This window comes from Phalacrocorax aristotelis, chromosome 3 (assembly GCF_949628215.1).
Source record: "Phalacrocorax aristotelis chromosome 3, bGulAri2.1, whole genome shotgun sequence".
Taxonomy (NCBI): domain Eukaryota; kingdom Metazoa; phylum Chordata; class Aves; order Suliformes; family Phalacrocoracidae; genus Phalacrocorax; species Phalacrocorax aristotelis.
Window position 1 is genome coordinate 51,191,382 of NC_134278.1, and position 20,409 is coordinate 51,211,790.

The 20,409-nt window shown below is 46.4% G+C and overlaps 1 protein-coding gene across 1 annotated transcript; it reads right to left on the minus strand.

The window, feature by feature from the left end:
* Positions 1-709: 709 nt before the first annotated feature.
* On the minus strand, positions 710-11,960 carry PPIL6 (peptidylprolyl isomerase like 6). Its single transcript, XM_075087424.1, has 8 exons — positions 11,821-11,960; positions 10,404-10,499; positions 9,777-9,965; positions 8,771-8,833; positions 8,480-8,627; positions 6,701-6,757; positions 2,382-2,517; positions 710-916 (listed from the first exon to the last, which is right to left on the minus strand). Exons 1-8 carry the CDS (start codon positions 11,905-11,907, stop codon positions 805-807), a joined length of 888 nt encoding a protein of 295 aa, XP_074943525.1. The 5' UTR covers positions 11,908-11,960; the 3' UTR covers positions 710-804.
* Positions 11,961-20,409: the final 8,449 nt, after the last annotated feature.

Below are 20,409 nucleotides of genomic sequence, written 5' to 3' on the forward strand. Positions count from 1 at the left end.
ACTCTGCGCTGCACATCAGAGAGACCTCGCATGTAAGAAATCACTGACACTAGCAATCATTGTGTATTATATATTTGTACCCACACGTAACCTTAACATTTCCTGGTTTGCAGTAACTTTATAAACAATATTTTTCACTGTTTTAGTTGCAATAGCCACATTTTTGTTATTTGAGACCTTCTGCCAAAAATAATTACTTAGAGCTTGTGCCTGCTCTAGCATTTCCTGGTTTTAGCCTGATGCAGCCCCATCTGATTTCAAGGGCATTGCTTTTAGTTTATAGTCATGAGGGCAGGATCAAATGTATGGCATTCCGAGAGGCCGCAGTCCTGCAAACATATGTTTTCCTCCTTTCCTCTGAGACATCTGAGGATGCAGACTACCTCTGGTATCTGAGCTATATGGGGCAAACCTGGCAGGGCAATTGTGCTGTGGAGGTTGTGGTAGAGGCAGAATTTAGCCAGGAACAGTTAGCTTTGTCCCTGTATCCATCTGTCCAACTGTGCTTTAGCCGTATGTGCATTTTATCATATCTGCATGTCACTGTGTAATTGTATTAACACCATTTCCCATAAACTGTAGACCAGCCCTGAGATATGTTCACAAGTCTTCTTCTATACTCCTGTAAAAGTGCTTTTTAACAGCTTATTAACAATTTTGTAAAGCCAAAAGACCGTTGCCAAGCCATTCATGTGTGCAAGAAGTGCTTTTATTTTTGCCTTAAGTGAAAGCCATCAAGGTCTGTAAAGAGCTGAGTGGAAAATAGTGCTCTACCTTACAGCAGGCAGGAAAACCAGCTGGTGATCACGGCTCGAAGGTCCCACAGTTAATAATCTTGCAGGCTACCTCAGGCCTTTCATTATACGTAGGTACAGCTTCCAGTCTCTGGAGGACGTCCGTGCCCTCGATCAGTTGCCTATGGGAGGGAGAAAGTGGACATATGATCCGTCTCCATCCGGAGCCAGTTCTGCAGGCTCCGGCTTGTGTGGAGCTGTAACAAACCCAGGCACGGGTTTCCTACTGACAGGCTGCAGCCACTCAGCTCTTTAAAAAGTTGTTCCTTGCTTTGGGGTTGCATACACCTTTACTTCTTGATTAAATAGTCTCTAGTTGGCATTTTAGGAGAGGTGAAAATGCTATGGTTTTACGCAAACACAATTATGTAAAGAAATAAGCTGTATATGGGGTATATGTACCATATACCCCAGCTACAAATGGCCATTACTTTTGAGGAGAAAGAAAGCAAGAGACAAGCTGTCAGAACTGACAGTATTAGAACTGACTCCCTGAGAAATATCTTCTATTTCCTTCCTTCACAGTGCCAATCTGAATCCTGAAAACAGTTGCTTATTTTGCAATCTTTATGATTTTCAGCATGAGCTGTGCCTCTTGTAGGCGCCAGCAGGGTGATAGATGACAGGAGTGCTCCAGAATGGTTCATACCATACCTCATCCCATCCCACTCCACCCCACCCCATCCAGCACAGTGGTACCAAGTGGGGAGGACATTGCAGGCAGCCCTTGCCCAAGCAGGGGCATCAGAAGGACTGAGCCAGCACAGGGCTGTAAAGTGCCCGGCTGTCCTTGTAATATGCTGTGGCTGCTTTTTGCTCCCTCAGGATTAAACTCCCACTCAGATTTAAGAGCACCTGGCTATACAGTCATGCATCCTGCACCTTTCAGATTACACAGAGCCGGTGGCAAGGCAGAAACTTGAGGTGAATGCCGCTGGCTATAAATATATCCAGCCAGCAATCACTTTTGGTTTGTTCTCTGTAGGTTAGACAGTTATGCTTTTCACTTCCTTTAAAAATGCTTTCTTTTTGATGTGGTTACAGTGAATTTCTCTCTTTATGGTAATACATACATATTTTGCTCTCTTACATCAAGCAAACTGCTCAGAGCAATGATCTTCATTACAAGCAACATTCCTGAAAATCTAAAAATCTTAACAGGGCCAGCCCTATTCATTGACGTACTGAGAACAAACTCTCAGCACGGATCCACTAAGAAAATTTCTTTCAGCTGGTGAGGGCAGAGAAGAGTCTGGAGGCTTTGCTCAACATCCCCTTGTCCTTCAGGGCCCACCTCTGGCTGACACCAAGCTATGCAGGCAGGGATTTGTAGCCTTCGTCCCGGAGAGGCCCTGGCAGCTGCCTTAGCTTTGCCACAAGGTTTTCTAGCTTGAGCAAGCCAGGGCAGTGCAGAGAAAGGGAGGGATAGGTGTCAAATCTAACTTATCCATCCTTCCCCTGGCAAGAGGCATCCATGTTGCAGCTGCTGCCATAATTTCATGGATGCTTTCTCCCGGGCAGCAATGTCCTGTAGAGCCAAGGCGATCTCTGGGACGCTGCAGTGGCAGCAGGCTTGTGTGTACCTACCCAAAAGCCACGTATTTTTTGTCCAGGTAGGGAGCTGGCTGGAAGGTGATGTAGAACTGCGAGCTGTTGCTGTGGCGGCCTTTGTTGGCCATCCCGAGGACACCTCTTCCCTTGTGGTGGATGGAGAAGCTTTCATCTAGGGAAAGAGTTCAGGGGTGAAAGGCCGCAGTTGTGTTGCTCCCTTTGCTGCTATTCACTTTACAGCTCCCCTTTGCCAGCTCCCGCGAGCTCCCCTTTCCTTCTTCCCCGCTCTCCCTTTCCCTTCTCCTTTTCCCCCAAAGGTCTCATGGAGTCTCATGCAAGTAAAGCCAGGTTTGAATCAATGTCCTTCCTAGAAGGAGATACCCACTACTGCCTAGTGCTTAAGCCAGTAAAGAAGCTAACAAAAAATATTCATGAAAAAGTGCTGTAGGTGTTTCTGAATGTCACAGCCACAGCAACGATGCCTCTGGCTCCCCATTGTCAGACTGTAATGACTCTTGCCGGAGGAGCTCAGGGCACTTAGTGTGGCATTCACAGAATCACAGAATCACAGAATGTCAGGGGTTGGAAGGGACCCCTGGAGATCATCTCATCCAACCCCCCTGCTTGAGCAGGGACACACAGAGCAGGGGGCACAGGACCACTTCCAGGTGGGTTTTGAATGTCTCCAGGGAAGGAGACTCCACAGCCTCTCTAGGCAGCCTGTTCCACTGATCCGGCACCCTCACAGTAAAAATGTTTTTATTCATATTCAGGTGGAACTTCCTGTGTTCCAACATGTGCCCATTGCCCCTTGTCCTGGCATTGGGCACCATTGAAAAGAATCCGGTTGCATCCCTTCTCCTGACACCCACCCTTCAGATATTTGTAAGTATTGATAAGATCCCCCCTCAGTCTTCTCTTGTCCAGGCTGAACAAACCCATGTCTCTCAGCCTTTCCTCATAAGGGAGATGCTCCAGTCCCCTGCTCATCTTCATAGCTCTCCGCTGGACTTGCTCAAGCAGTTCCCTGTCCTTCTTGAGCTGGGGAGCCCAGAACTGGATGCAGTACTCCATATGTGGCCTCACTAGGGCAGAGTAGAGGGGGAGGATAACCTCTCTTGACCTGCTGGCCACTCTCCTTTTAATGCATCCCAGGATACCGTTGGCCTTCTTGGCCACAAGGGCACATTGCTGGCTCAGGGTCAGCTTGCTGTCCCCCAGCACTCCCAGGTCCTTCTCAACAGAGCTGCTTTCCAGTAGTTCAGCCCCCAACCTGTACTGGTGCCTGGGGTTGTTCCTCCCCAGGTGCAGGACCTTGCACTTGCTCTTGTTGAATTTCATGAGGTTCCCCTCGGCCCAGCTCTCCAGCCTGTCCAGGTCTCGCTGGATGGCAGCACAGCCTTCTGGCGCGTCAGCCCCTCCTCCCAGCTTGGTATTATCAGCGAACTTGCAGAGGTTACACTCTGTCCCTTTGCCCAGGTCATTGATGACTATGTTGAACAGGACTGGACCCAGCACAGACCCCTGGGGAGCATCGCTAGTGACAAGCCTCCAACCAGACTCTGCCCCATTGATCACGACCCATCCCCTGTGACTACTTGGGGTTACTCCCACTGTGTGGATGAAGAAGGTGAGAAGCAGAGCCGGTGCTCCAAGCATGCCCCATTAGCAGAGACAGGGCTGTGAGAGCAGGACTGGGTGGGATGCCTGTCTGTTCCTGGTGCTCAGTGACCTGCACGGGGAGGCTTCTTTAGCCAGATAGAATGACAGAGCTGAATAAATGGAGAGCGGATATTTAGTTAAGGAGGTCATGCGCTCCTAGGGTAGAAGGTTTATTCAGCAGCTGGGGCAAGGAGGGGAAGCAGGTGATGGGAGATGCAAGTCAAGAGTGAGTGAGAGCTGTGAGGAGGTGAAGAAGATCCTCTGTGCTGACTGAGAAGAGACTAGTTAGGGAGAGAAGAAACAGCTCTCAAGAGGGATGAATGGGGAAGAAGAGACATAAGGCATGCTTGGGTTTGGGGGATGATGGCAAGGACTTGATTTCTTCTGCATGGAGGGGAGCCAGAGGGAGCAGAGGGCACACTGATCCTCACCTCCTTCATCACCCGTCTCTGACCTGATCACACTGAGCAGCCAAGAGCCCCATTGAGCTCTCAGCAAGCTTGAAGAAAACTGTAGAAATGTTTAGATTTTATTGTTCTCTGTTTTTTTTTAATCTTTTTCCCCTGTTTGAGTGCCCTTTCTCAGAAACTGATTCATAAAAATGGTAATTAAATTTTAACTGAACAGTCACTCCCCGACTGCTCCCTTGTGGTTTGCAAAGTGACTTCAGCAGACGGATTTTGGAGTAGGATGCTTTGTCCTATGACACAATGCTCCAGTCTGAGTGATCCTCTGTAGTCACCGCAGTCCTTTCAGCTTGTTACAGTAAAATGCAGTTGGATCCCGTTAATTTCAGCAGACGTTGCAGTGCCCGGATGCGTGCCAAGCGTGGCATCTCCCAGAACATTACTGGCTGACAGAGGCATCTCTCACCATTTTCAGATATTGAAGATATTTGTCCTCTGCCCTCAGTATAAAATAGTTTGGCGGGAAGTACTGGGAAAGCAATCTAAGCCTTAAAATGGAAAGGCATACCCAAGGGAACACCTTTCTCAAGGATGAAAAGCAGCTATTAATTAAAACGGGAGGGGAAGAACTGACAATCCTCTGTGTTAACGCAACACGTGGAGTATGTGCAATATGGGTGATAAAACTCTTCCAGAAACACTTGCAAGGTTGATATAGTCCAAATTAAATCCACTTAAAATTACTCAAGCCATTTTTGACGCATTGTCACCTTCTCACATGACACGGCAGCTTGTTTCCTGGGTAGCATGAGTAAAGCACAAGCTTTGCCTGGAGGAGGAGGTTGCAGCCTGGAGCATGCCCTGCGCTGGGCTGGGGCTTCGTGCCGTAGCTCTCCTGTATGTGGATGTGCTTACGCACACTCAAACTCATTTTCCTCTGGGGACGATTTCTACCTGAACAGAAAGTGCAAGGGGTGCAAGGTGTGCACTGGCACAAATCTATTGGGTAGCATTGCTGGACGAGAGGATTCACAAATGTTTAAATCCTCAGTGACATCCGCCTTGCAAACAATTTAACAGCCAGTCCTAGTTTTTTTCCAATACCAGCTTATATTCTTCCTGAGATGTGCGTGTCCCGAGAGTCCAGGCTTGCTGTTATTTCGGCAACTCCAGCATCAAATAAGTGGCTTTTGCTCCTTCCTGCCCACTCGAGTCAGCCTGTAGCATTTACTGCCTTAAATCCTGCATGCTGGGCTTCCAGTTCCAGCAGCTTTCCTGCCTGCCAGCGCTGTGACTCGGCCGGGCAGAGTGGGCTAACAACATGCCTCCAGCTGGGTTTTGCTCCGTCCATCCTGGGCTTTGAGGTGTGAGTGGCTCCTCCTCCTAAGTAGGCTCTTCAGCATCTTGGGAAAGAAAATTCTCAGCTGCACATGGCATTTCTGATCTTTGTGTTGGCTGCTGCCCAGCCTGCTTCAATGTCACATCATCTGTGCCGTTGGCAGTGGGAAAGCTTTTACGTAAGGGAACATAAATCAGTTTCAAAAGTGCTTTAACCATCATAAATGTCTTTATGGGTTGCATTTAATCTAAACAAGATCCCAAATGCCTATGCCAATTACATGGGTTGTTTTTCTTAAATATTGCAAGTTATAATGTTCTCTTTCCTTTACACTTTATGACTTCATACCAGTATGGGGGGTCATTTTTTGTTAAACCTAGCTCGTGTCTGTCATTTCTTGCCTTTCACAGTTTTATGTGAGATTGAGAAGTAACTCCCCTTACATCAGCAGAGTCATGTTGGCAGTGATACCTATGGTGTCCCCAAGCCTGAAAAGCTGCCTGAGGTCAGGAAATCTGGAGTTAAAGCCAACTTACTTCCATTGCTTTAAATGCATTTAAACAAGTGGTACTGGGTGCCTGGAGGTCTGTAGCTAATCCACTTCTACATTCCTAATCTCCTATCCCAAGGTGAGTATTTGCAGATTGAGGTAGGAGAGTGGGTAACCCTCAGCCTTCATTTAGGCAGGGAGAAGGGGCTGGTGAAGCTGAGTGTCAGGCAGGGGACATCAGAGAAGTGGGCCAAGGCTACAGATCAAAAAGTGACCTCGATAAAGCAGTCTGCTCATGATAATGCAAGCGGATAATAATTCTGACTGCAAGGCAAACCCTTTTGCTTTATGGGGATGAAAAGAAATTTCCAGGTTATTCTGTGAGTAAGATCAGGCAAACAACTTGATTTTTGCAGAAATTTGCCATTTGCGCAGTAAGATAGCTGAGGAGCCGTACCTTCAAAGGTGGGACCATAAATTGACTCTCCTCCGTCTCCCTTTCCAGTTATGATGTCTGCAGGATAGATAAAAGTGACCATCAGGGACCAATTTTATCACAGGAGTTATTGGGGATTGTCAGCGAGCAGCTCAGCCAAGGTCAGAGGTGTGGATTGTGCATCAGCTGGGGGGAACAACTGCATCCATCTTTCTGTTTTACTACTGAAATTTTATCAGACCTTTGGGAAGAGCTCTGCTTCTGTCCCAACAGACAGCCTCTCTGTGGAGAACTATTTCACATGGCGTATTTAATTGTTGCCCCTCCAAGAAGGTCCAGCATCTCCGCAGGGAGAGCTCCTGTGGTGGCAGCAGCCAGCCGAGGAAGGGCCGCCCTGGGAAAGGATGCCTGTTGGAGGGAGTAGGGTTAGAAGATGGAAGGATGAAAATACAGCTGTGATATTGTGGTGAGTTAACACCACTAACTTGTCTAAGAAAAGAGATTTGATACGAGAGAGATTCCTATTGAACCAGATTTTTGATGAGTAAGGCATTCAAGCAACCTGATGCATCTATTTTTTAAATTGTTTGTTTGTTTGTTTTTTGTTTTGTTTTGTTTTTAAGAAGTCTGGTTTTGTTACGTTATTTAGACATTATCTTATACTAGTCAGGTTATGGTTAGTCTTCTACAGTTATGGTTAGGACTCTATAGTAGCAAGTTTGTAATTTTAGGTTGCTTTTGTGGACTACATAGATATCTGCATAGTTATTAATGAAAAGCAGGAGGTGTATCTTCAATGAAATGGATTCAAGCACTCACATTTGGAGCAAGGCAAACACAGGTAGGTAAGACGTATGATAGGCCAAAAGGGAGTGACAAAGGAAATGCCATCTGATACCCCTAACGCATCTTGACTTCCCTGGGGATGTCAGTCAGGCAAGCTGTGTGGTGCCTTTCTCCTCAGTGCCATGCTCCAAGCATAGCACTGGTGTTCAGAAAACTCACCAGCACATTTGCAAGGGCTCTGACACTTGCCTAAATGCCTCTGTAAGTTAATCGCTCTAGAAAACAAGTAATATGTTTTCCTATGAATATTCTTAGTGTTTTCATAGAATCATAGAATTATTAAGGTTGGAAAAGACCTCTAGGATCAAGTCCAACTGTCAACCCCACACCACCATGCCTCCTAAACCATGTCCCAAAGTGCCATGTCTACACATTTTTTGAACACCTCCAGGGATGGTGACTCCACCACCTCTCTGGGCAGCCTGTTCCAGCACCTGACCACTCTTTCAGTGAAGAAATTTTTCCTAATATCCAATCTAAACCTCCCCTGATGCAGCTTGAGGCAATTTCCTCTCGTCCTATTACTAGTAACTTGGGAGAAGAAACCAACATCTTTCAGGTAGCTGTAGAGAGAGAAGAGATCTCCCCTAAGCCTCCTCTTCTCCAAACTAAACAACCCCAGTTCCCAATGTTGGAAACCCCTTGTTTCCAATTAGTTTTCTAATTACCAAAGAACTTCATGGAAAAGATTTTTAATGTTTTCAGTTAGTTTCCTAAATTCTTTTGAAAAGGTCTTGGATAATCAAAAGAACATATTATCTGAACTTCTCCTATGTTTAGAAAGTGATATGGCTAAAAGAGAAAATGTTTCTAGTTTTTATATATATATCAAGAGATTAGCTTTGTACCAGAGTTCAGTTACGTCTCCATGGATGAAGACTGTTATTGAGGCAGATCATCCCCCCCGCACCTTGTGCTGTAACTTGGTTTTACTCAGGACACTTGGAAACGCACCTCCTCCTTGGATCCACCCGTTTTTCACAAGGCGATGAAAAAGGGAGTTTTTGTATGTGAGCTCTCTGTCATTGCGGGGAGACTTCACTCCTCCAGAGCACAGGGCGCGGAAATTCTCACAGGTCCTGGGACACACATCCGAAAAAAGCTGGAAAAGAAAGAAGAGGAAAACGTGTGAAATTCCTGGCTGACACCCACTGGCCAGATTTCTGCCCCCCCTCCTTTGGCAGGTGAAACCACTGCGCTGGGTGGACTTCTTCCACGCTTTTGCTTCTCTCCTCTGTAACATACCTCAAACAGCAGCCTCCCGATGGGCTGTTCCTCAATGGCTATATCCAGGTGCACAAACACGTGCTGTTTGAAGCAGAAAAACAAATGCCGTGAGGGAAAGGCCAGCTCTCTGTGCTGCATTCACTTCCTAACGCAGGCTGGGGTCCAGCTGCCCGGCACAAATGGTCTCAGAAAATGTCTGCAGGACTGTCAATGTGCAACAGCATTCCTACATTTTTGTTTAAATAAAAATGTAGAGGATGTTTCACTTCATTCTGGGCAGAAATAATCCTAACAGTGTGTTAAAGCCAACTACTGGGCAGGGCATGCTTCTTCCTCCTGTGTTTATTTACATGCCTGTTGCAGCCCATACAGTACAGGCAGGAATAAATGAATCCACAGGAATACCAGACACCCCACCAAAATGGTCATTTCTTGCTCTTCCCAGCCAGGCTCAAATCTGCAGGCCATCGGTGCCATATCTTCTACATTACTCATTATAGTATGACATTTTATTTCTCTCTGCTCTCAATACCGTGTTGGCTCTGGCCACATCGCACCTCACAGCACCATGGCATTTCAGGGGGTCTTGGCTGGGAAAGGAGAGGTTTGGCACTTGGGTTTTTGGTGGCCAAGAGTAAGGGTACCCAAGGATTTTTGTACGCAAGGGCTGGGTGGTTTGGCATTTTGGAGCAGCACAGTTGCAGCATGGTCATCAATGCGCTTTTGTTGGACTGTTCAGCCCTGAAGCAGTTAATATACGTTGGGCATCGGGGCTAGTGTTTGCCCCTTCCTGGCTGCCAAGGGGCACAGAGGCTCTGCTGTCCTCATCCTCGGCAGGGGATGCTCCCCGCTGGCCTCTTCATCCCCAGCTCTGGCCCTGCCATCACAGGGCAGAAACCAAGAACCTGCCACTGCTGTGCTCACGCTCCTTCCTCCTCATGGAGGGAGAATCTGCCCTTTCCTCTGACAACCTCTCCAGCCCCTTACAGACCTCGTATTCTTCTCGTAAAACAGTGCTACTTGCCTGGCGGTTTTTCAGGTATTTGGTGTAGAAATCCTCAGCAATTGCTTGGTAAAGGGCCTCGGGCTTAAAGTCGCGATAGTCCCACTCACGGTAAGACCACTCGAGCAGCTCCTTCTCGTCGCCGAGCAGCTGGCCACCAACGAAGCACATCACCGAGGAGGCATACGCCCACACCTCACCTCGCAGTTCCTGCATTCCAGAGGGACAACATAAAGCCTCCAGTCATTGTTTACACCTTTAGTGAAAAAACAGTCAGTAATAAGCCACCACGCCTGTAATATTTCTATGCTTTTCCTACTTTTCAAACCACAAATCCTGCCAATGGGAAGGGATTGGGCAGCAGCTTTCAGTGAGGTGCACTGATGTTGCATGCAGTTATGTGCCCTAAAGGTCTGCTACGGGATATCATCATGATGACAGTCACCTGGGTTTCACTTTGGGGACAGCACAGACTGAACAGGAAAAGCGCCTGGAGAGCCCCATCCTGCCCTGATGGTCTCTAGGGACATTAAATAAAGCAGAGTGGAAAAGCCTACTTCTGAAATCCGCGGATGGCACCGAGCTGTGAGATGCTGCATCCCGAGAAGAGGACTCGTGTCCAAAACAACCTGAGGAAAGGAGAATTACCTTCTTTTTCTCCTGTAAATATTCATGCCATGCAAATTCTACTAAAGGCTGTATTACAGGATCTGCAAACTTGCTTGGAAACTTCAGCTTCAGAGCCTAGATTTTCCAGGTAAGGAAAAAAAAATTGCTTACAAGCAGTTTAATACTCCCTAACCCATCCCATGACAGCATGTATTTCCCTCATGACCTACAACCTAAGCCACGTTCTAATCTAGTTATTGCACTGCACCCCTCGTGCTTCTGGCATAATTCCCGAAACTTGCAGAGAAGTTCATGCAAATCGTTCTAAATCCCTGTTTGCAGATGTAGTGGGTGTCTTGTTTTCCTATGAAGGGCTGCTTCACAAATATTATTGAATTATACTGGTACTCCCCCCTGCTTCCACATGAGGTGGATAAAAACAGTGAGATATTCAGAGATGTCTCTGAGCATCACCACTGCATTTTTGCATGCATTTTGCAGGCATGGGGACTTGCAGTCTTCCACTGTCCCAGGAGATTGGGCCCAGGGCCTCGGGGCAAGTGACTCGCTCAGTGAAAGCTGCAAGGTGAACGTTTCCAGTCCAGTCCCTGTTGCTTGTACCACTGCCTCAGGAGCACATCGCTGTTTAGATATGGGACACTCCTGACTGTGGATTTAGCCTCATCTCCATGTGCGCTGTAGGCAAGTGCCACAAGCTGAGGCTTAAAGCCAGCCCAGCTGGCCTTAAAAAGAATAAAGCAAAGAAGTGACTTTCTACTGCGCTCCCAGTCACTGCAGCTATCATTGGGATAGCGGCTGGAAAAAAAAAAGGGAAAAAAGCCAAGAGGCACACACCCCCGGCAGCTATCGGCTTGGCTTGTCCTTAGGGCTGCTGATAGATGGCAGAGCTTTGTCAGCTGTAAATAATCCTGGGGAACAAGCCGGGCAGCTAAACTCTTACAGGCAGGGAGGGCATAAAGGTCAGCTTTGTGCACCCCACAGTGGGCTGCAAGCTGTGCACCCGCCGCACGGCTGAGCTTCTCATGGAAAGTCTGCAAAACCCCGTGAGGTTTGCAGCTCTTTTCTTTCTCATCCGCACCAACAGAGCTGCGTTAAGGGACTTGTCATAAGCTGCCGAGCAAGTCAGGCAGAGCTGCGATGTGCATGCCATCTTAACAGCACTGCACAGCTTTAAAACTTCTTGGAGGGTAGGAACAAGGATGTGAGGCTGCTGCAATGGAAACCCCCGCCCCGAGCAGCGCCAAGCCTGGAGCCCATAAAGCCTTGGTGCCTGTGCCAGCACGTGGCAGTGCTGAAGAAAAGCAGAAACCCCAAAACTGGAATATTTTCTAAGAGCTGCTGCTGGATGCAGGCATACCTCTGCTTATTTACTTCCCAGCCTGCACCATTCCCTGCTGTTCCCAACCCGGCTCTGGGATTGAAGCCCAGGGATTACCTCTGCCACACACTTGGCCACATGGAAAGCCGGGTCCTGGAGCAGCCCCACCACAGTCACCGCCACCGCCACCCGCCGCGGGCCCATGGTGCTCTGGCCACCACGAGTCCCAGTCTGTCAACAGAGCCCGGCTCCACGGCAACACCAGGCACCAACACACCCCCTCACGCATTTCTAAGTACTTCCCAAGCCTAATGTAAGCGGGTTTCAACCCTGTGGGAGGGTGGGAAATGCTCTGATTTCTGTTTTCCCCTGAAGGAAGGAAAACCAGATTAGAGAGAAATGTGTGGCAGAGGACTGAAGCCAGCTCTTTCCAGAGCTCATGATGGGTGCTGTCAGTACGGGATCATTATGTTGTTGCTAACGGTGGCTAATAGATGCCCAGCAAAAAGCAGTAAGAATAAGTAAACACGACAGCAGTGCTTCCCCGTTGCTCTCCCAGCCTCCAGTGAGCCTCTGCTCAAGGATTTCCTGGTATCTTTTTGATTAATTCCCTTTGGTGGCTCTTTTTCATGTGAATCTCTTTGCTTTTCAGACAAATGTAAAAATCTGGCACCCACAAAATCCTGTGGCAATAAGGCTTACAGCTTAACTACACCCTGTGTAAAGTGTGCATCTCCTTTTGACGCAGAGCCTCCTACGCCCAGCTGAGACATCATTCCCTCCGTCCGCCCAGGCAGAGCTGTACGGGGCAAAGACCAGCGGTTCCAGAGGGGTCGCGGCTTCCACAGCAAAGCTTTGTGCCACCGCAGCAGCTTTGCTCCCTTTCAGCTAACGCAGCATATGCAAAAGTGATTTTGTGGGACAGGTGCAGGTTCTGCATGGGCTTCTGTCAGCACAGCTGGGACAGGTCCGCTTTCATCTCTGAGCAACATGAATTTTAGAAGACACTGGTGTTAGAAGTGACAAAACTGAATTGTATGTCACCTCAAAAATTTGCCTAATTTTTCACGACATCATGGAGCAATGCAACAATTGTCACATCCCCAGGAAAAATACATCTTTAGGATGTCAAAATCCTATTGCAGATGAGACAGTTGTGATTTTCCTGTGAAAATTATGTGCTGCAGAACAAACCTATCTTAAATACAATAAAAATTATATTAATTTCCCATCTTAGTAATAATGTGCACTCTTTCTTTTTTTGGAATTGCATAATCTAAACAGCTTTATGAAGTGCTAAATTTGTACATAACCACAGATTTGGAGTCAAAAAGCCTATAGCCTGTCAGCTAGATGTTTCTGAACTACCCATGCCTCTAAAAAATTCAGACTGAGAAAGAAATCACAGGTTGCAGAAGGGCTCTCCCACATAGCCCTGAAGTTTCTCTGGTCTGTGAGTGGCCCAGTGATATTTTTTTAAAGCCATTCATTAGAGCAACACTTTTGTAACTATTTTGCTGGGATTTGCAGCGAGGTTGGATTTGAAGAGCCCCATCCTTGCATTATTAAAGCCTGCAAAGATGATCAGATGCTGAAGGTGTAGCTACCGCTGCTCCTCCCTTGCCTGAAAGACCCGTGTACAAGGTGTTACCATTTCGTGTGATGATTTTGCCCTGCTGAAAAAAAAAAGAAACTTGAGGGAGGTGAAACGGTTTGGACAATGGGACATATTAAAATCCTGTGGTAGACAAGGCAGTTTTAATTTACACCCAGCTACTGGGTGGCAGCAGGCAAGGCGAGGTGTGACTGTAGCTAACTGCAGCAAGCAGCATGTGCAACTGCAGCTACGTTTTGTAGGCTGTGACTGAGCGATGCAAAGGAAAGCCCTTTCCTTCCTCCTCCTGAGGGCCGGCATGACGACTGCCAGAGCCTCTGCAGGCTGTGACAAACAGAACCTAATTTTAGTAGCCAGACCATATGGCTTCTGCTATAGCCAAAAAAAGTCTACAGCAGCCTTATATAAATCCTAGAAGAGAAGCAGCATAGCCAGAGTCAAACATAAAATCAGTAACACTTCAGAAAATATTCTCTTCACTACCTATTTTTCTCTACATACATATTTTTAGCTTCATACAGATTAATAGAGCTGCAATTTATTTGGACTTTTAAAATACCTCTTTCCTCCTTTTTTTACTACAGAACATAAGTATTAAAACCAGAGCAATCCACTGCATATTCTTTTCAAACAGATTGATATGTGTGTTTGCTAAGTGTGCTTCAATTTACACACAAATTCTGTTCCTGAAATTTAATTCTGCACGAAGATATGACTGGCTCCTGTTATTCCTTTTTCTTTAAAAAAAAATATTTAGCTGGGGTTTTTTTACTGATAAATTCTAGGCACGGAAATTCTTACTGTCATTGTGGGCAAGAAAGGGAATTAAGTATAAACATGTGGCTAATAGTCAACTCACAAAGTCAAGAAGAAAAGCAACCATCAGCCACACAAGCATAATATTATTAGCTGTACAGAAAAGCAACAATTAGCCAAACAAGCTTAAGATTATTAGCCAACAAGCTAGTAATATCACTAGCTGTACAGGACTGTTCTCTGCAAATTTATGATGAGCTTTCTTAAAAAAAAAGAGCAAGCCAAAAGCCACTGATCACTTGCTGTCTCTATCCATTCTGGGTTTTATTTCTCCCTTTCTCTTTGCATCACTTTGTTATTCAGGTACATTAAAATCTATTTGACAGGTTACCAATTATCAGACTTATATATATCAAAATCTTAAACCCGATGATTATTATTCATGTCATCCTCTTTCAGGTACCTGTTTATGACAATATGATGTCATTCTGCAAGCTTATTTATATTTCCTAGGTGAGCATAAATGTTTTGCTGGTGTTAAGAGTTAGACAGGAGTTTGCCGGTACTGCTGTGCTCCGCCAGCTGCAGCAGCTGTGCCGTCCTGCATTCAGTTCAGAGTGACCGACCGTCAGGAAAAGTATGGAAAGCACAAGATGTTGTACAGCACTTTTAAACAAGGATACAGAAACACATTCAAAGGCCGTGCAGTTAATGTTCTTGGAAACATGAAGCCCTTTGAAACGTGTGCATGCGCCCTGACACGAGACCCAAGGGTTTCACTTCTATGGGGTTGTCAGAGGGTTTCCTTGTACCAAACCTCTCCACCTGCTGCGGCTGTGGCTGTTTCAGCTCGTTTTAGTCCAAGATAGCATCTGAAAGAGACTGAGAAAGAGAACAGAAAGGCAGATTGGCTTAATTAAACCCAGCATTTGAGAGAGAGCCCCCGTGTGAAGGTGCTTTGGCAGGAGAGCTGATAGGGACCACCCAGTGACATTTTGGTGAAGGGTGAGTCAAATGACTACAGCACCACGCTGCTGAAAGCTGCGTAAAGCATAATGCCGTGCTTGTTGAAGACACAAATGCCAAATAAGTTCACAGCAAATACCTGGAAAGGAAACATTGCACAGCTTATCTGCTGAAGCTGCTGAACCACAACAGTGTGCTGTGGTGACCTGGGGGAGGGCCACCGCTGCTGTTTCGCTCCACGTCCTTGGCTGCCACAAGTCCTTTCTGACAGTTAATATGCGGCTGTTAGATCGCCGAGCAGCCAAAGCAAACAATGCAGGAGACTTCAAAAAAGGGTCTTCCTACTGCCAGGGAATGAAGGACAGATTCAGCTCCAGAAAGAAGGAAGACCTCCATATAGTTAATCTTCCAGGTGGAAGGCAGAAACTGACATTACTTTATCAAGAAATTTAAGGCAAAGCCAGAGAGTAACCTGATTGTGAACCTGGCAATATACTATCGGTGCTGCCCACCACAACCTGACATTCTCCGGGGACTGCTGTAATAGCCACAAAGCATGCTGCCTTCAAGGGCAGGGAGGACCCAGTGGTTTGGAGGAAAGACCCATGCCCACATCTGAGACTCGGTCCCCTTCAGGAATGCACAGGCACTGGGCTACAGTTGCCGTTGTTAGAAAAACTTGCAGGACAGAGAGTGGGGAGTTGCTGACTAAAGCAAAGCTCTGCATCCTGCTATTACAAAGGTACATCCAATTAGGTAGGATTAAAATATTAGCCAGAAATGAGTGGTAAGCATACTGCAGTGATGGTGGTAGTTCACCTAGAGTATGCCTGGATGGTTTCTTCCATTTAGAAGAATTGCTTGGGCCAGAGAGGAACAGTGGTCCATTTGTTGCTCACCATGTTTTATGGAGGATCTGAAAAGGGATGGAGGATATAGGACTGTCGTAGCTCACAGGACTCTAGGTCTGCAAGAAGCAGACTCTTTAATGCCTCTAACAAATAGATAAAAGAGGTCCTGAAACCATCGCTGTGGCAAATACAGCATTGCCAGTTCCTTCTCCACTCTTAAAGAGAACCTGCAATACCAGTAGGATTGGGAAAAGGCCTGCACAGATGGACTTCTGACCATGGGAACCTGGGTTCCCGTGGACACACCCTTGACTGCAGCCCAGACTCCGGCGCACACCTACTTTGCAAACCGGTCTCCTCCCAGCCACTCCCAAATCGGGCTCAGCTTCTCCTGGATGTGGACACTGACACAGTCAATGGGAAGGTCTGCTGCAGAGATGGAAGACATGGGGAGCCAGAAAAATGGAACGGGCTGCTATGCTTACGTGGACGTTGGGCAATGATTAGGAATGAATCCCATGCTAGCCTTCATGTAAGATGAAGTGGGAGAAGACTAAAAAAAAAACCCCAGCACGCTAGAATAGGACTAGGATAGGACGTCCTAGTGTGCACACATAGACATCCTAGATAGCACACATGGTGGGATGGCGCACGCAACTGGAGTGCTGCAGTGGATGGCTATAAACTCTTCAGGAGGGATAGGCAAGGGGAGAGAGGTGATGGGGTGGCCTTGTGTGTTAGGGAGTGTTTTGACTGTCTAGAGCTTAATGATGGTGACAATAGGGTTGAGTGTTTATGGGTAAGAATCATGGGGAAGGCCAACAAGGCAGATATCATGGTGGGAGTCTGTTATAGACCACCCAACCAGGATGAAGAGGCAGACAAAATAATCTATAAGCAGCTGGGAAAAGTCTCGCAATCGCTAGCTCTTGTTCTCGTGGGTGGTGATTGGCGTTAAATCCAGCTGGCAGCCGGTCACAAGTGGTGTTCCTCAGGGCTTTGTATTGGGGCCAGTTCTGTTTAATATCCTTATCAATGACCTGGACGAGGGGATCAAGTGCACCCTCAGTAAGTTTGCAGAAGACACCAAGTTGGCCAGGAGTGTTGATCTGCTTCAGGGAAGGAAGGCTCTGCAGAGGGACCTGGACAGGCTGGGTCGATGGGCTGAAGCCAATTGTATGAGGTTTAACAAGGCCAACTGTTGGGTTCTGCACTTGGGTCACAACAACCCCATGCAACACTACAGGCTTGGGGAAGAGTGGCTGGAAAGCTGCCCAGTGGAAGAGGACTTGGGGGTGCTGGTTGGCAGCTGACTGAACGTGAGCCAGCAGTGTGCTCAGGCGGCCAAGAACACCAACAGCATCCTGGCTTGCATCAGAAATAGTGTGGCCAGCAGGAGCAGGGCAGGGATTGTGCCCCTGTACTCGGCACTGGTGAGGCTGCACCTTGAGTACTGTGCTCAGTTTTGTCCCTCACTACAAGATGGACATTGAGGTGCTGGAGCACGTCCAGAGAAGGGCAATGAAGTTGGTGAAGGATCTGGAGAACAAGTCTTATGAGGAGCGGCTGAGGGAACTGGAGTTATTTAGTCTGGTGAAGAGGAGGCTGAGGGGAGACCTTATCGCTCTCTACAACTACTGGAAAGGAGGTTGTAGCGAGGCGGGTGTCACTCCCTTCTCCCAGGTAACAAGTGATAGGATGAGAGGAAATGGCCTCAAGTTGTGCCAGGGGAGGTTTACATTGGGTACCAGGAAAAATCTCTTCACCAGAATGGTTGTCAAGCTCTGGAACAGGCTGCTCAGGGAAGTGGTTTAGTCACCATCCCTGGAGGTATTTAAAAAATGTGTAGATGTGGTGCTCAGGGACATGGTTTAGTGGTGGACTTGGCAGTGTTAGGTTTACAGTTGGACTTGATGATCTCGAAGGTCTTGTCCAACTTAAATGATTCTAGGATAGGTTTTAGCAAACACCAGCCATGAACTCGATCACGATGACTATCCAGCTAAGACAGTAAAACAAGTATTTTACAAATAAAGAGATGCAAGCAAAACTCTACTGAATCACTAACAAGATTGATGCCAGGCTTAAAACCCCTAACTTAACCTGTGAAAAAGCATTCTGTTTGTAAGAGTTCATGGTGAAGCAGTGACATCCTCTTCCCCTTAGACACTAGGAGGTAATTGCTGTAAAACCCATAGTAGTACTTTTTAGTCCCTCTGAGCAGAAAAAGAGAACAGAAAGAAGTATTAAAAAACCCCCAGCCTTGCAAAGTAACACGTTAGGATGAAGCTTCTCCTACTGGCAGGATAACTTGCTTCCACATCTCTTATGAAATAATCTGATATTCATCTATCAAAAACATGATGCTGGACTGCAGGGCCCACTGGTCTAATCCATGCCGCCAGCGTCTCGGCTTCCATGCACAGAACAGCAAACTCCCTTAAGCCGAGGTCAAGAAATGCTATTTACAGCTAAACCACGAATGTAACTGGCAAGCAGGTAAGCGTACACACAGTAGTCAAACACACGTGGAACACAGCGTGTTTGCTCTACCCCTCTGGATTCTGTTTCAACTTTCCCCTGGAGAATCAGCCCAAACCTTGACAAAAAAGCCAAAATTTCATCAACTTGCATTTGAAAAAAGAATAGTAAAGTGCTTTTAGAGTCCAACTACACAGCGTAACTTACAAATGGAGTAGAAGAAACACGCAATGTGTTAATTGCTCACAAAAATGGATCTTTCTGTAGTCTACTTATTTTCCTGCATTTATGTCTAAAATCCTAACCTCATTTTAACATAGTAAGCAGTGAGATGGATTTGCTAAGAAGATTACCCTATGTGAGAAAGTGAGCAGTTAAGATGTTTACTGGCTAAAGGAGTAAAGATATTTAGAGACCTGCTTCCAGTTGTAGTTTTTAAAGCATGCATTTTTTTTGCTATGTAGTTCTTAGTGGCAGCTGGATTAAACAGCAAAGCTGAAGGGGTTTCCTTTCAAATTCAAAGCAATCCTAGGCTTCAGTTGCAGCTGTAAAAATGTACACACAGAAGAAGGATTTATTTTCATCTTTAATAGAAATGCATTCACTAGAAAAGAAGCAAATGGTGTCAAAAAAGCAGCATTTGCAGTAGGAGAAACCACACGAGCTTCTCAAGTGCAAGCTACAACGTGTGCCGAAAGCTGAAGCAACGCAGGGTGCAAGATGAGTCACTGCTGCACTGTTTCACAGAAGCTCGCTTCTTCGCTCATGATTTGGTAGAAAAGCATAAGAAAATTCCAAAACCAAAACTTTGTTTTAGTTAAAGCATCAAGCAATGACTATGCGATAGTGGCTCAAGCATAATTGTAGCATCATACTTAATCCTGCAAGAACTTCATAATCAACAAATCAAAGTTCAAAAAAAGGAAAGTATTGCAGTTATTTTACTGGTAGTCTTCAAATGTAGCTTGTACCCAGCTTTTATGCATTTCAGGATTCATAAGTACGTGGCAGATAAGGAACTCAGTGCAAGCTCCTGTAAACTTAGGACCAGACAGTATTACAGCTGCACATTACAGTATTTTAGATAAAATCAAAGTTGTTTCGAGGTTTCATTCTTATTTATCATAAACTTAAACAATTAATCAGTAATATTATTGTAGATGTCGTAACAATTTCACTTGTACTTTTTCATCTGTTCTTGCAGCATCAAGACTTCAAGCTTCTGAAGTTCAACTGCAGAATATGCTGGTTCTTTTTGGTGGCAGAAGTATATAAACTGTAATTCTCCTTGCCAAGAGGAAAAAAAACAAAACATGAAAAGCCTAGAGTTTTGCTGTGGGGCATTTTTTTTGCATTGATTTATTCCCACTGCCTGCCCTTTTCACACGTGATCCATTTATATAAAAAAAACCACCTAGTACTTTGACAAAATGGAGATACTTACTCAAACTCCAGAAGCACACGGTCAGGAGCCAACTGAGCAGTCTAGACTTGAGCAAGGAACGCCATGCAGAATTTGGGCAGAATCGCCATACTGGACTGAGGGCAGCAGAAGGCTGCCAAGGCGATTAAAGAGCTGGAGCACAGGACGGAAAAGGCTGGGAGCGCTGGGTTTGTTCAGGCCTTAAGAGGAGAAGGCTTTGGGAGGACCTTACTGGTGTCTTCAGCTACCTAACCAGAGGGTGTAGAGAAGACAGGGCCAGGCGCTTCTTGGAGGCGCAGCGGTAGGACAAGAGGCAGCGAGCACAAGCCAGAACATGGGAAATTCCAATCAAATATAGGAAACATTTGGTTTTTTTACTGCGAATACGGTCAAACACTGGAACTGGTGGCCTAGACAGCGGCTGTGGATCTCCATCGCTGGAAGCATTCAAAACTCAACCAGACAACAGCGACATGATTTTGGTGCACCTGCTTTGAGGAAGGCAATGGACCAGATGGCCTCTAGAAGTCCCTTCCACCTTAAATTATTCTGTCATTCTGTGCACTGGGCTTTTATGCCAGTGGCTCTCTGGGCAGTCACAGAAGCAAAGCATG